Source organism: Odontomachus brunneus, unplaced genomic scaffold (assembly GCF_010583005.1).
Source record: "Odontomachus brunneus isolate Ranch 3 - 2012 unplaced genomic scaffold, Obru_v1 Obru_scaffold_128, whole genome shotgun sequence".
Lineage (NCBI taxonomy): Eukaryota > Metazoa > Arthropoda > Insecta > Hymenoptera > Formicidae > Odontomachus > Odontomachus brunneus.
The window spans coordinates 871038-884960 of NW_022639578.1; the positions used below are offsets into that span (position 1 = coordinate 871038).

Below are 13923 nucleotides of genomic sequence, written 5' to 3' on the forward strand. Positions count from 1 at the left end.
ACCATATTGTGAGGTAGAAAATTTGACGCACCTGACATGAAATTGTCGCTTTGACATGAAATTCTAGAATTTCCTAAAAATATTATGTCGTAGTCGCATTCTTTGTGTTACATGTGATGGGTCGTCTGAGCAGAAGACTTAAGAATACAATCATCGCAAGTTATGATTCTCAAGAATCCCCACGATCCGAGCCAGTCACTGACCTGCGAGGCCTGAGTCCCAAACTGTCATCTTTTGGGACCTGAGCCACGTGTCTCGCGTCTGTCTCAGATCTAACGTCGCGGCGCGAAACGCACCCTCGGCTGCGCCAGCGCACGCGATCGATACCCCAGACCGGGGTTTTCGTCTGTCGCGTGACGTCACAGTGCGCGAACCAAGCCGAGGCAAGTAGCGACCGTAGGCTACCGAGGGTGACCGAGGTGATACGAGCCGTGTTAGCAGCAGCCCGTCGACGCGAGCACGACCCAAGCTTTACCGTCGTTTCGACGTAGTGTCCACTACGTCGGCCTCGAACGTTTCACGCGAAAATTGCTCCGGCTGCTCGTGAGTCGCGTCCGTGACCGGTGGCGGATCTCTCACCCTCGCGAATCTCGCCCGGGTTTCGATCGCGAACGTCGAAACGACGTCCACGCGCGAAAGTGACAGCTCCGAGTGGTGTGCTCCAGTCTCGCGGAGAACGTTGGGGAACGCTGGGCTTGTCAGGCAGAAAAGAGAATCCCGTAAGTTTCAAGAATACGTTGCGAGAGACAGGGGAGGCGAAATTCGTCGGGAGTGCGTAGGGATTTTCGAATGGCAAGGAGCAAGGTCACCGTCGGAGAGCGAACGATTATCTTACGGGATTTGGTCCAGGTGTGGGAAAGCGGTCGCGCGACACCCCGAGGTTGCCTGAGGTGTCCCGTTGTGCCGTGACAGACGTTCGCCTGACCATTTGCCGGCGCTTTCCACTGACACGCGTACGGTTTCCGCAGCGTAGCAGTGGAGAGAGCGGACGGAGGACAACGCGCCGTGTCTGATCATAGGCAAGCCGCAACCCCTTCGGGTCGCGGCGCAGCTGAGCTCGACCGGGCGCGACCCACAGCCCTACATTCGCGGTCTGCGGCGTGACCTAACCTCATCTCACCCCACCTTAAGCGAGCTTCGTCGCCACCCTCCCTATTTCAAGAACCACGGACGACAGGATCTTACGATCCTCTTCTCTTTGGCTTCATGCTCGCATCTAAATTCACCAATTGCTCATCGTCAGTTGTTTTGTCTTATTTATCGTCCCGTAATATCGTGTTTTAAACGGTATTTTTATTGTCGAGAAAACCTGGCAATAATTTTCAGAATTTTATTGCGACGACTCGCTTGTACCTGGCAATTTTTCTTTTTTTCTCTAACTTTTTTTAATAACGATTGCAATCTGGTAATCCTGAACTTTTTTTCTCCTATCCTATCCTTTGCCAAATTGTGACTCAAAGTGTGTAGAAGGATGAATTGGATGTAACTTAGCTGTTAGTAATGCAACAATCGAGAAAATTGTTAGCATCGTGTACGCGTTAGGCGAAATACGTATTTGACCTTGGTGAGAAATCAATCATTCGCGTATAGCGACAGCCTGGAGACAACGCCTTTCGATGATAGTGTCGTTAATTAACGACAAACGATTTGACGGCCGCAGATCGACCTCGTTATCGTTGCAACGATCGTCACTATGATAATACCGTATCGCTGAGTACGAGGAGTTTATGAGAACGTCCGCTTTAATATTCGCCCGGGAAACTGTCGCTGTTCCCAAGGATGCGCTTCCATATTAACAACAAAGCACCGCTTCTTCGATCGGCAGCCGCGATATCTCATCCGATTTTCAGAAGTCCTTGTTAAAATCGCGTTATCGTTTTATATCATCTACGATACGAAGATATCGTTGCCCTCCGTCGATACCTACTGATGTCAATAATTTTCATTTAACAGCACAATTAAGCTCTGTCAACGTGATAACACAGCTATATAACGTGATAGCACAGTTATATTACCGACGCGTGCGAATATTTCGCTCGAATAAGTGTAAAACGCCGCGAGCAATATTTCCTTCCCTAACCCGCGGCGTCGCGAGCTACCATGTAAACAGAGTTTCGCGTGTACGATGAAAATACAGTTCTTGGTAAACTTCGAGGAGACAATCGGTGCGAGCAGTGCGTAATGTTGCGATACGAGCAAGAGAGCACGTGTCGCGTTCGTGAAATTGTTCAATCTGATAAAATCGAGTTACCTTCCATACCATGCACAGTAGCAACGGCAAAATTGAATTTACGATAAGTGAGGATTATAGCGTTGTAGCATCGTGTGAATTCGCGGCTTTCCTCGCGCCTGCAAACAACGCCAAAAACCGATAACTCATTACGGTGTGCAGAATCCAGCACATGTCGCCCATTAATGGAGAAAAGTCTCGACATATTACTAATCAGAGTAAGAGTACCAATACCTGAATACTAATAAAACTGGTATCCAACACTGAACATCTTATTGTTTTACTTTTCTCTTAAATACGAGTATTTAATACGAGTATTTAAACTCTTTTAATGTAGAATATATATATATTTTTTTATATTAAGAAAGTTAAAATATTCATATTTAAAAATCAAAACAATAAGAATGTCCAGAGTTAAGTACCAGTGTTATTAATGTTCAGACATTAGTACCTTTATCTTAGTGATTAGTCATATGTAATTTCTTCATTAGTATTTTTCAACATTAATGGGCAAGAAGAATTCGACATATCGTTAATTTTTCCACGAATATTGAAGAAATTCTTCGAAATCTTATTATTCATAATAAATGCATCGATTTGGATTTTTATCTGATTTTTATCTGTCGCATTCTTCGAGTTGAAAATTAAAAATTTCACAAATGGCGTGAGAGAAGGCGGGAAAGAGAGCGGGCAGAGGGGGAATGCAGTAAATGACTGACTGCGTTTGCAATATCATGATGACGTGCAATTCTGATGCTGTATTGAAACCTTATTGAAATCATTATGTTACTTGGGACTCGGTTTTATTCGACTATTTATGTCACCCTAATGGGTTTTAAGTCAGAAGAGGAAAGTGTCATTGACGGTTTATCCGTTGAAATGCGCATAAAGACGCCATTAAATCCGCATACCATATTCTCGTGTAATTTCACACGCGATATACTCGGAAAAATCTATCGCGCTAGTTAAACATTCGTCTCACTCGGGTAGATATAACGTGCTTTATCCCACCTTGTTATGCCATTTTGCCGTAAATAATTATACATTGACATGTACGGACGCTAAAGAATCCGTGGTCAACGGTGAACGTGCAGTTTGCGTTGGTGTCAATAATGTGTATACATGCAATTTGCGTTATTATTAAAAAAACACAAACGATCTAATTATAATTGCACGTGTTCGTATAACTAGCTGAGTATTGAAATGACTTTCACGAAACATTCCTCAATTGGATTAATAATTATCAGCTATCCGTACACCGAATCTGCTGCAGTGTTTCTGCTCGATTTCTACTCGTGCCGGATTTAATGTTCTGCGGTCAGTCGATCGAAAGATCCAATTCGGACACGAGAAATGAAAAACCATTCCCCAAAAATGAAAAAAACATCACATCGAGTCTAGCCTGCCATTTTTATGTTAGCTTGCAGGTAACCGCGTCGAATCCGAATCGTGCGTCGCATCTCCCCGAAGCTACCCGTGCACTACCCTCGCCTTGAGCGGCACGCAAAGCCAGCGGCATTCCCCGCTGTACTTGCAAGACTAACGGTGCTGATCCGTGGACCTGCCAAGCCGCGAACCGCAAGCGGTCCAAGAACGAGGAAGAGCTCGAAGTCGAGGACGAGCGGTGGACGCGGAAGAGTCGGGTCGTGAGAGCTCCGGGCGGGGTAGCCTTTGATTGTGATGTGGTGGAGCCCCCCGGGGGGCCGCGGGGGCAGGAGGTTAGAGGCAGATCGGTCGTGAGGGCACCAGGCACGGCTCGGCTGCCCCGAGGCGAAATCGCCGGTGGGGCGGAGGAGGAGGTAGGATGGTGTGACCTCCGGCGTCATCCCGCCCGACGCGGAGGTGGTGCTGGAGGTGGCGGAGGTGGCGGTGGAGTCGAGCAGCTGCTGCCCGACTCAGAGGAGGAGGAGCCGACGGCGATGTCGAGGCAGCCTCGAGATGAACGGGACCACGTGATCCGTTGCGAGACGCCCCGAGACCTCCGTGACCTTCGGAACCGCGACTTCAGGGATTTCAGAGACCTTCGGGACGTCAGGGACGGGAGGGACATCAGAGAGGGACACGTCACTGACAGGCACTACCGGGACGACTATCCGGAGTACGATCATCATCCTACTGGTGCCTCCACCTCGGCGCTCACGAACAACCCGGTAAGTGACAACTTCTTTTCCCGCGGGATGGATTATTTATGCATCGGATAAAGTTTCAGCATTGGGAAGCTTTCTCAGGTCGAATTATTGCTTGTACACTGGAAAAAAATATTTGAATTTATTTATTTGCGATATATAAAGTTTATTTCGCAAAGATAAACTTTATATCCAATAAATAAATTTTTAAGTATTTCTTCTCAGTGCACTGTGTTATATCTATACTGAAAGAAAAATATTTGAAAATTTATTTGTGAGATATAAAGTTTGCTTCTGTGAAATAAATTTAATTTCTATATATACATGAAGTGAACTTTTATCTCACACACACACAAACAAATTTTCAAATACTTTTTTTTAGTGTATCGTTATTTTATAGTATTTAAATTTTTTATAATCTTATCAATTTTAACAATAAAGTTACAACTACCTACACATAGAAAAATATATATAGCATTCAAGTAAATGTTACTTGTTTTAAGTATTTCACAAGTTTATATATCCGCAAATCTATCATAAGCATAAAATTTGCTCAAAATCCTGAATTTCAGTAAGTTTAGCATTTCAATCAATATCAAGAATATTAAATTAAAGTAATTTAAAACTAAAAATTCGGTTTTCTCACTCTAAAACAACTATACAAGATCAGTTATTAATCATTTGGATTTGATTATTCCCACATTGAGTACACTATGAGTTATATTATTATGATTATAATAATATTTACATTTTTATTTATTAGCATGAAGGGGGGAAGGGGAGCAACAAAATCGAAATATCTTGATTCCTGTTTCTTTGATACCCAATATTGAAAAATATAACTTGCCCAAAGTAAGCTATATGAGCTGGAGGTAATTACAACTTTTAAGTACGCCCGCCAAATAGAGCGTTGCGCAACGTGATAGCGGATATTTTTGCGAAGGCTCTTTCTCCGCGTATTATATCTCGCAACTATATCGCGCGGCAACGAAAGCGCAGTCGTTTCTATTAAAAACTTGCTCCCGCAAGCCCGTTTAAAACTTGAACAGCTATTTGTATAGCGTTGCCCATCTTTCAACCGCCATTGCCGTGAACGAGAAATAGTTATGAACTTGGACTATCAGCGAGGGAGTTTCAAATCCCATCGAAATTTATACCGTAAGCAACATTTCCGTTATGTATACTGATCTCGCCGCGTGATAATGTACTTAACACGCGACGTCCTCCTCGCGACGTACACAAACTTTTCATATAAGAATTCGCGGAAATACGACGTGAATAATATTATCTTCGTATAAATAGAAACACGAGATGCTTCACATTAATTTGATACACTGCACAGCCAGCAGTTCATATTATCTATCACAACGTTGCGCAATAAAGCGTTGCTGCATTCGATGCGCCAACTAGCGTCACAAGACCGATTTTACGGTGCGGTGGCTTCTTTGATTAGAAAAAGAAACACTCATTCGACCGTTAGGCGACAATGTGTACGGGATATAAAACGAATACACACCGTTAGGATGCGATTTTCTGCTCTTCCCTTTGGTACACATATACTACCGTGGCAGTCGTTTTGTAGTGTTGCGTGCACATCGTATTGCACAATATTGCGCTTCGCCCAGATACGACATCAGCACTCGTATCTCACACTGGGACTCTATATCTTGGCTATACGGAGATTTCACTTGAGCCCAGCTCCATGTATTTTCTTATCAAACAATAAATTCAAATTAACCTAGCCTCTGATTAATATCGTCGTTAGGATCTACAATAACCATTTATCGCGGTCAACGTGGTCTCACTACTACGTGCGCACACATATATTAATTCTGGAATTCCATAAATAATCTTACCATGATTCGCTTCGTCGTAGAGAAACACATGCTCATTGATATCGCTATCGTGAGCTTTTATGTGCTCGTATCTCGATCGAGATTGCTTTATATACGGACCATCAAGTAGAAACTCAATGCGAGAATGGAAATGTCAAGTTTCTTAAGAATATCACATAATTATATGAATCTTTTTAATAAAATAAGAAAATTAAGTGAGATAATTTTCTTTCTTGAACCAAACAATAAATCATTTGGGCTAAACAATAAAATTACTTGAAAAGCCAAACAATCATATTTGTTGAATCGAAAATTGGTTTATTTTGAATATTCTAATAGATACATTTTTTTTAAATTTAACGAAATTTATTAAATCTATAGAAACCGTTTTTTTTTGTGTTGAAGAGAGTTTATAATTTGGGTAAAACATTTGTTTTGAAAATTTTAATTAGAGAATCCTTGCCACTAATTAACTTCATTTTTTATCAATTTATCTATGTACGTATATTTATGTTTTAGACTCTCACTGACACAATTTCTTTCGTGACTAATTTATTTATTGAGGTCAGTATCGACGGTTCTTTTGGTTGTCTGTTACAATATTTATGATAAATATTATTACTTATTTATGATAAAATATGTTTTTATTCTATACATATTAAATTTGAAAGCATTGGATAAAATTATGCGATTCATGTGAAATGTAAGTACTCGTCTAAATCAAACTAGATAAAAAATTTATCCATAAGAACAAATATGAAATTGTGTCAGTGAAAGTCTAAAACATAAATATACGTACATAGATAAATTGACAAAAAATGAAATTAATTAGTGGCAAGGATTCTCTAATTAAAATTTTCAAAACAAATGTTTTACCCAAATTATAAACTCTCTTTAACACAAAAAAAAACGGTTTCTATAGATTTAATAAATTTCGTTAAATTTAAAAAAATGTACCTATTAGAATATTCAAAATAAACCAATTTTCGATTCAACAAATATGATTGTTTGGCTTTTCAAGTAATTTTATTGTTTAGCCCAAATGATTTATTGTTTGGTTCAAGAAAGAAAATTATCTCACTTAATTTTCTTATTTTATTAAAAAGATTCATATAATTATGTGATATTCTTAAGAAACTTGACATTTCCATTCTCGCATTGAGCTCACAAAGTAAGTCATCTACGAATTATATTTGGTATAAAGTTATGTTGTTTGATTCCAACAAACCCAAGTCACATAAATAGAAATACTAAATTCAAAGAGATCGTTCTCTCTGTGAATACAAAAAAAAGATGCAGAAGAAAATGTGCAAACTCCTCTTGAAGAACAAATTGTTTATTAATATTGAATCATCTTGTTGTAAATTAAAAATGAGATAAGAAGGAAACCTTATCATATAAGGCTACGGAATTAAATCTCGATAAATATTCCTCGTGTCGGAGGATACACATAAAAGAACAACGTCCAGCGGTTCTCGTCAAGAGAGAAGAAATAGGCACCGAAATTCCTAAAGCATAACTCACAGTATTTGGCAAATCCGCGCATAAGATACTTTAGACGGGCATAAACAAAACAGAAAATCCATCTATATCCACGGACATAATGCAAAGAATGTTAGAATGGAGAAGATTAACGAAGGGGACAACCAAAATGCATAAAGTATGCAAAATTCGGACTTACCATTGGGATCTCGTAAGAAAATCCTGAGCGCGGAACCTTTGTAATCGTTAAGACGTATTACACTACACGAACGAACACAGAGGATAAAACCTGTAGGTAACGAGCAAGATAACATTGGGAAGTCCAGAGTGTACGACTGAAAAACTTACTAAACGTAGTCTTCTAACTAAATAGAACTCAGGTCGTCGAAGGGTTTTACTTGAAGAGCGCACAATAGTCATATGACGAAGGCAACTGCAAATATTCAGACACTACGAAGCTTCTCTATAATCGGCAAATACGTATCGTATGACATTTCTCTGTCATTCTATTCCGTTGGGGTTCTGGAATCGGACCGAAATGTTTGTTTTGATATATCGGAAGATATATCACGGAGAATTCTTTTCCATTAGCTAACTCGATTCTCTCGTCAATTGATTTATGCACGATTTATATTCGCGTCTCCCAATGACCCAATTTCTTTCACGATGGAGTATCTGGAAGCCTCGCTACTCTTGTTAAATAAATTGATGAAAGAGAAATTCTTTTTTTTTCGTTATATTATATAACGTAATTTGTACTGCATGAAGAGAAGTTATTTTGCTATCGAAGGAAAAAATATAGGCACTATCCGTATAGTATAAAGGGACCTTAGTACATCGAGTGGTTCATGGATAAATGTATATAGGGTCGGGCGGGGTTAAACCTATCTAAACCTTAGTTGGACTCGAAGATCCAACGTACGAGATACTTGGATACTACAGTATTCTTTCTAGTTCCTCTGTTCGACAGTTGGTAGGCCACTTAGTCGTAACCAATTTTGTCTGCGCAAAGCCAGGCAAGCTCCTGCGCGAAGTTTCCCTTAAACTCGGAAGGAGGTCAAACGTGTTACAGGACGAAATTGTATAGCGGGAGAGCGCAAGACACCGCGCGTTGTACTTGAGGGATGAAGGATCGGCCTCTTTAATCATGGTGCTCGCTTTAGGCCCTCTGTGACATCCTCGGTAATCGGTGTTGGCGCTTTTCATTTAGCGTTCTTGCATCTTTCATGCTGGCGACTTCGGTGCCGCGTCTGCGGTCTTTCTCTTTCTCTCTCTTTCTCTCTCATTTGCGTTGCAATTCACCGTGGCGTCCTTCCCCACTTCTCGAGGGTCAGACTCGCTAATGAGAGGGACAGGGACACGTAGCCGGAGGGGTGCGAGAGGCGACGCGCGGATGACAAGGTGGAAAATGGGATCTGCCCTCTCGGAGAACGCTTTTTCACCGAGGGAATATGACGCACGCCTCGCGAAACTGGGCCACTCTGTCCCCTGCGACGTCGATTGCGCGATATTAGTTTACTTCGAACATAATGCGATATAAATCCGTATACTACGATCCTACGTTCTTCCTCTCCTTCTTGCCAAAGCACCGGTGCGGCGAGCTGTGTCTCGATTATCGATCGACGGCGAGAGATCTCCGGTTATGCGAGAAATTACCGACATCACGCATGTTGTTATGTTCGTGTTGTTTTATTTGTGAAAATTAAGAGATATTGCCATATTCGCCGCTAACACGAACGCGAATATCGGAGCCGTGTCTGCGTGAGCAACGGTACCTCGTTGATAAGTTAACTGATTTCTTCATGGGCCGCGCGAGACGAGTCGCCACGTTGGATCTGATGTTCCCTATTACGCTGATATATATCTTTGCATGATCGTGCTATTGCACGTCTGTTTGTGCGAATCGCTCGGCTATCGCGAGCGCTCATTTCACGTCGCTCGATTTGTCGGGATCGAATCGGGAATGTGGGACGATTTGATTTCTCCCGGCCGCTCTAATGTTGCTGCATTTTTCCTCGCGGATCTTAAGTCTTATGCCCGACCGCTTTGAGTTACCTTCGAGGAGCGATATTGCGAAAGCGGTGTTACGAAGTAGATTAGCGCCTATCCTATACATATGAGACGTGAATTTATCTGCGAATTTATCCTGTCCGACCTCTTTCTCTCTGTCCCCCTCTCTCTCTCACTCGACGTTATTGCGATCTTATCTCCTTCTATGTCGATCAAATTTCGGCACATGAAGAATCGTGAAATCCGACGTCTCGTTTACTGCGAGGTGGATTACACGTAGAAATCACGTGTTCGTAATCAAAATATCGCCCCGCTATTTCCATTCACACGTCCACGAATAACATACCGCGGCATGTCCGTGAGACCTCATCGACCAGGTGGCTTGTCAGAGTCCGCGCTGGTCCCGATCATTTTATCAAGACGTTATGCCGCTCATCGACCTGTCGAACCGTACGGTAACACCTCTCGCTCTTCGCGATCCTCGACTTCGCGAGAGAGTCGTGCGCCTCCTTAATCGATATCGTTAGGTAACGGCACGGGCGTGTTCGCATCCATCACGCGCGCGTTTATCGTTAAACCCTTCACTTACACCGCGATTGCGCATTCAGGAATCTTGCACGCTTCGTAATCGTACGTCTGTAATTATGCAAATGCCGGCGGTACGTATTACGCCGGCAACTATGTAGTCGTCGTACGCGATAAACGTGCGTGAATTTAAACGGGACTGCGGACCCGCGCAACGGACGAGCGAACGTCGTTGCTTACCGGCCGGACCGGTTGGCAGTGGTCTTTCTTCCCGAATTACCGCGAGCGGCAGTCACCGCGGTTTAATGCGTAAGGATCGATAAACACGTCGTTTGAAAGTGAAAATCGTACAGCCGGGAAAGAGAGTGAGGACGGCGCGCAACGTCACGGGAAAATCAGGCCGCCAACAGCGTTGTGACTGTTTGCGCGCACGCACGAGATTGTTCGTACGTTTCCAAAATTCCTGATGTATCGCGCGCGCGCCAATGTGTGCGTACGTGCGTACGTGCTGCATTGCAGCAAATGGAAATTGGACTGATGACCTGTTCGCAACCCAAATAGACATTCATAATCGTCACGACGTAAAACAGTCGATGATGGAAACTTTACTTTTAATTATATTTGTGAAGTAAATAGTAATATAGTATTGAATCAGTCATTAAACTTATATTATACAATCGTGTAAATATTTTGTCGTAAATATTTACAACAAATTTAGTAAAGGTTACACTTAAATCTTCATGCTACTTTTTGCAGGACACATTGTTTTGAGCAAATTTTGATCATTTCTTTTCGCATTTCTACTTTGACATTATGTGTGTGATAAATATGAATATCACATGAATTACTCATAAGGAACGCAATCTTTATGAATCGATTAGTAAAGTTGTTGCCAAATTTACGTATGTAGACTAGCATAATAGCCTTGACATATGAAGTTATACCTTTCTAGAGCGCATAATGTATTTCTTATAGGAGACTCCAAAATGATATAACTTCATGAAATTGTTATAACGGTCTATGCATGTTCAGTCGCAAAACAGTTTGTGCACTTTTTATCAGATGAACTTGCCGCACTTCAAGCTGTCACTATTGAGAACTACTGCTGACGTGCATTCAATATACTGTTACGTTTTCTTGCTTTGTAAGATATATAAAAATTACTACAAAATAATGTTCTTTTACTTTAAAATACAGATTTTTCTTTCAAAATTTATTGTCATATCCTATACCGTCACTTCGACTTCTGTCATGATTGTGATCATTGCGCATGCACATTAGCATATACATTAACAGTGATGCTTAATTGCAACAACTCGAAGCGCTGCAACTTCATCCGATAAAAAATGTGCAAATCGTTTTGCGATTGAGCATATACCTGTCTATTCGTTTCGATTTTGGAATAACAAAAGAGAAGGTTCAAGTGCGAGCCATAGTCCAAATAGCACGTATATTCGCTAACAATAAATTAAAAATCTTTAACAATAAACAAAAAACGGTAGTAGCCCATATCTGAAACTTTTCTCTACTGTGCCACTGCCAGAAATATTACGAGATTATCGATTATTATTGTTATATATTACGTTGAAGATTCTGGAGAGCATATGTATAGATAATAAGAAATAAATAAGAAAAATGAAAATGAATAAAAAGGAATTAATTATCGGATCGAGGAGAGAATGTCGATGTTGAGACGATATTCAGATTCTGGCGATCGTGGAGAATACATATCGGGTCGATTACGCGGAAGCCTGCGGGGAAAAATTTCGATTGACGTGGGGTTGCGTCAGCATTAGCATCTAATTGCCGCAATGCGCGCGCGCTCGTGCAACTCGAAAGTAGAACGTTGTTATTGCTACCGCACGCAATTAATATCTCTCGATCTGCATGCAAAAAGGGCGAGCTATTACTTCCATAATAGTTTCACTGCCTTGAAACATGTACGAGCTGTATGCTGAGGATTTTAAAGGATTATACCACCCACATTTATTTCTCCAGCTGGACTGATTCGATTAGTCGATTATTTTCATTATTGCGAGATAATCGTACGCGAGACTGCAACGGTGTCGCAAATTATTTTTCATGCTCAGTGTGATGAAGACGCAAGTGACAGCGAGAATAGCAATTAACAGTTAATGAATATAATCAATGCTCCTTTCAAGTAAAAGTGAAAACGAGTACGATAAGATAAATTTAAATTAATTAAAATTATATTTAAGTAAAAAATAAACTTATATCAACTCAAATCAATTCAATATGAAATATTAAATGCTCCATGATATATAATAAAAAAATAAAATAAAATGAAAAATAAAGGACCTATAAGAACAGTACGCTAGAATTTAGTGCGCCAAATAACTTTAAAGAAAAAATTATTTAGCTGAAATGCATTATCTCTGCACTATTGACATAAACGTTTCGACCACGCTTTGGACCTTCTTCGTAAATCTCTTATCAAAATTACGTAGATAATAGTGTCTATCTCGCAATGGACTCACTATGTACATAAATAGCATGTAGGATCTAAAACATCACTAAACTATTTATGATCAACTATAAAATTTATACCTAAGAAATATAATCTTATCTTTAACGGAATTCTTGTATATATACAACTTCAAGATTTTTTTCTAAAACCAAAAAAAAAACATTCTAAGTATAATCATTCAAGTACAAACATTCAAGTTAAAGGAATTTATCTACAGTACATGTTTATTTCTTAATAGACATTTCTTTTAATGAGAGGGCATTCTACTTTAAGTAAACATAATCCTCTTAACTTAAAAGAAGAAAAAGTTAAAATAATATCTAGTAGATTTCTGATTAATAGTTCATTTTAAGAAAAGAGGAATACTCTTTTGATAAGAGTTTTCGCTTAGAATATGGGATCACAGAAAATAGCATCTTGCAACTACACAGAAAGAATATTATAGATTTGTTTCATATATATACTTTTCAATTTTATTGTTTTTTTTTTAAATATTCAGAAGTAAGCTATAGTTGTGAAGAAATATTTATACATGTATATATAATGTTGGAGATAATGGGGAAATAATTATATAATATATATCATTTTATAATATATATCGTTATATATCGTTACATCATTAACCTGCTTGCGCTTGTGTGGTGATTGTGTGGTGATACGTCTTAATAAGAGACGAGAGATCGCCAGTGATCTGAAACTATTCTACAAAAAGTAACCACACAAGAAATGCACACATTTCAACTTGAAAGTGTCTACGTACATATTGTGCAATAGTGAACGTGTCAAACGTCGCGCCAAAAATACACCGCTCACATCCGCTTGAGAAGCATCATCGACGCGGGCGGACGCGGCGATTCGATGGGGAGTTAGTAGGACCGTACGTAGAGACGGCTTCTCTCCGTGGTCTCACGGAGAATTCTTCAGGGTAGTGGGTCTCTGTGGCTCTGACTCTGGGTCTCCGGACCCGGTTTCAGCAAATATAGGTCAGTGTACAAGCCGGCAGGAGCAAAAGAGCTTTTGCCCATGAGCACGTCTCGATCCTCCTGGACGGAGACTGCCTTGGTGTTGGAGAACTGCTAACGGCCAAACGGGTTTGCACGGACGTTCCCTTCCTCCTTTCCTTTTCTTCTCCCGCCCTTCTCTCTCTCTCTCTCTCTCCCACTCTTTCCCTTTCTCTCTTTCTCTCGTTTTCTTCCACCGAGGAAAGATTCCACCAACCCGTGCCTC

The 13923-nt window shown here is 40.7% G+C and overlaps 1 protein-coding gene across 9 annotated transcripts in view; it reads left to right on the top strand.

Annotated features, from left to right (window-relative positions):
- Window positions 1–375: 375 nt before the first annotated feature.
- The window catches only part of LOC116849935 (voltage-dependent L-type calcium channel subunit beta-2), a 100056-nt gene continuing 86508 nt past the window's right edge, over window positions 376–13923 (top strand). For 3 of the 9 annotated variants that reach the window (XR_004379216.1, XM_032827614.1, XM_032827618.1), the window contains exons 1-2: window positions 376–719; window positions 3651–4380. Coding sequence is in view for 8 of the 9 variants with exons in the window: in XM_032827614.1 (XP_032683505.1) it covers window positions 4150–4380 (231 nt within the window). In the remaining variant the exon portion in view is untranslated. The remainder of the gene's footprint in view (window positions 720–3650; window positions 4381–13923) is intronic. The other 6 variants (XM_032827612.1, XM_032827613.1, XM_032827620.1 and 3 more) reach the window with 3 other exon arrangements.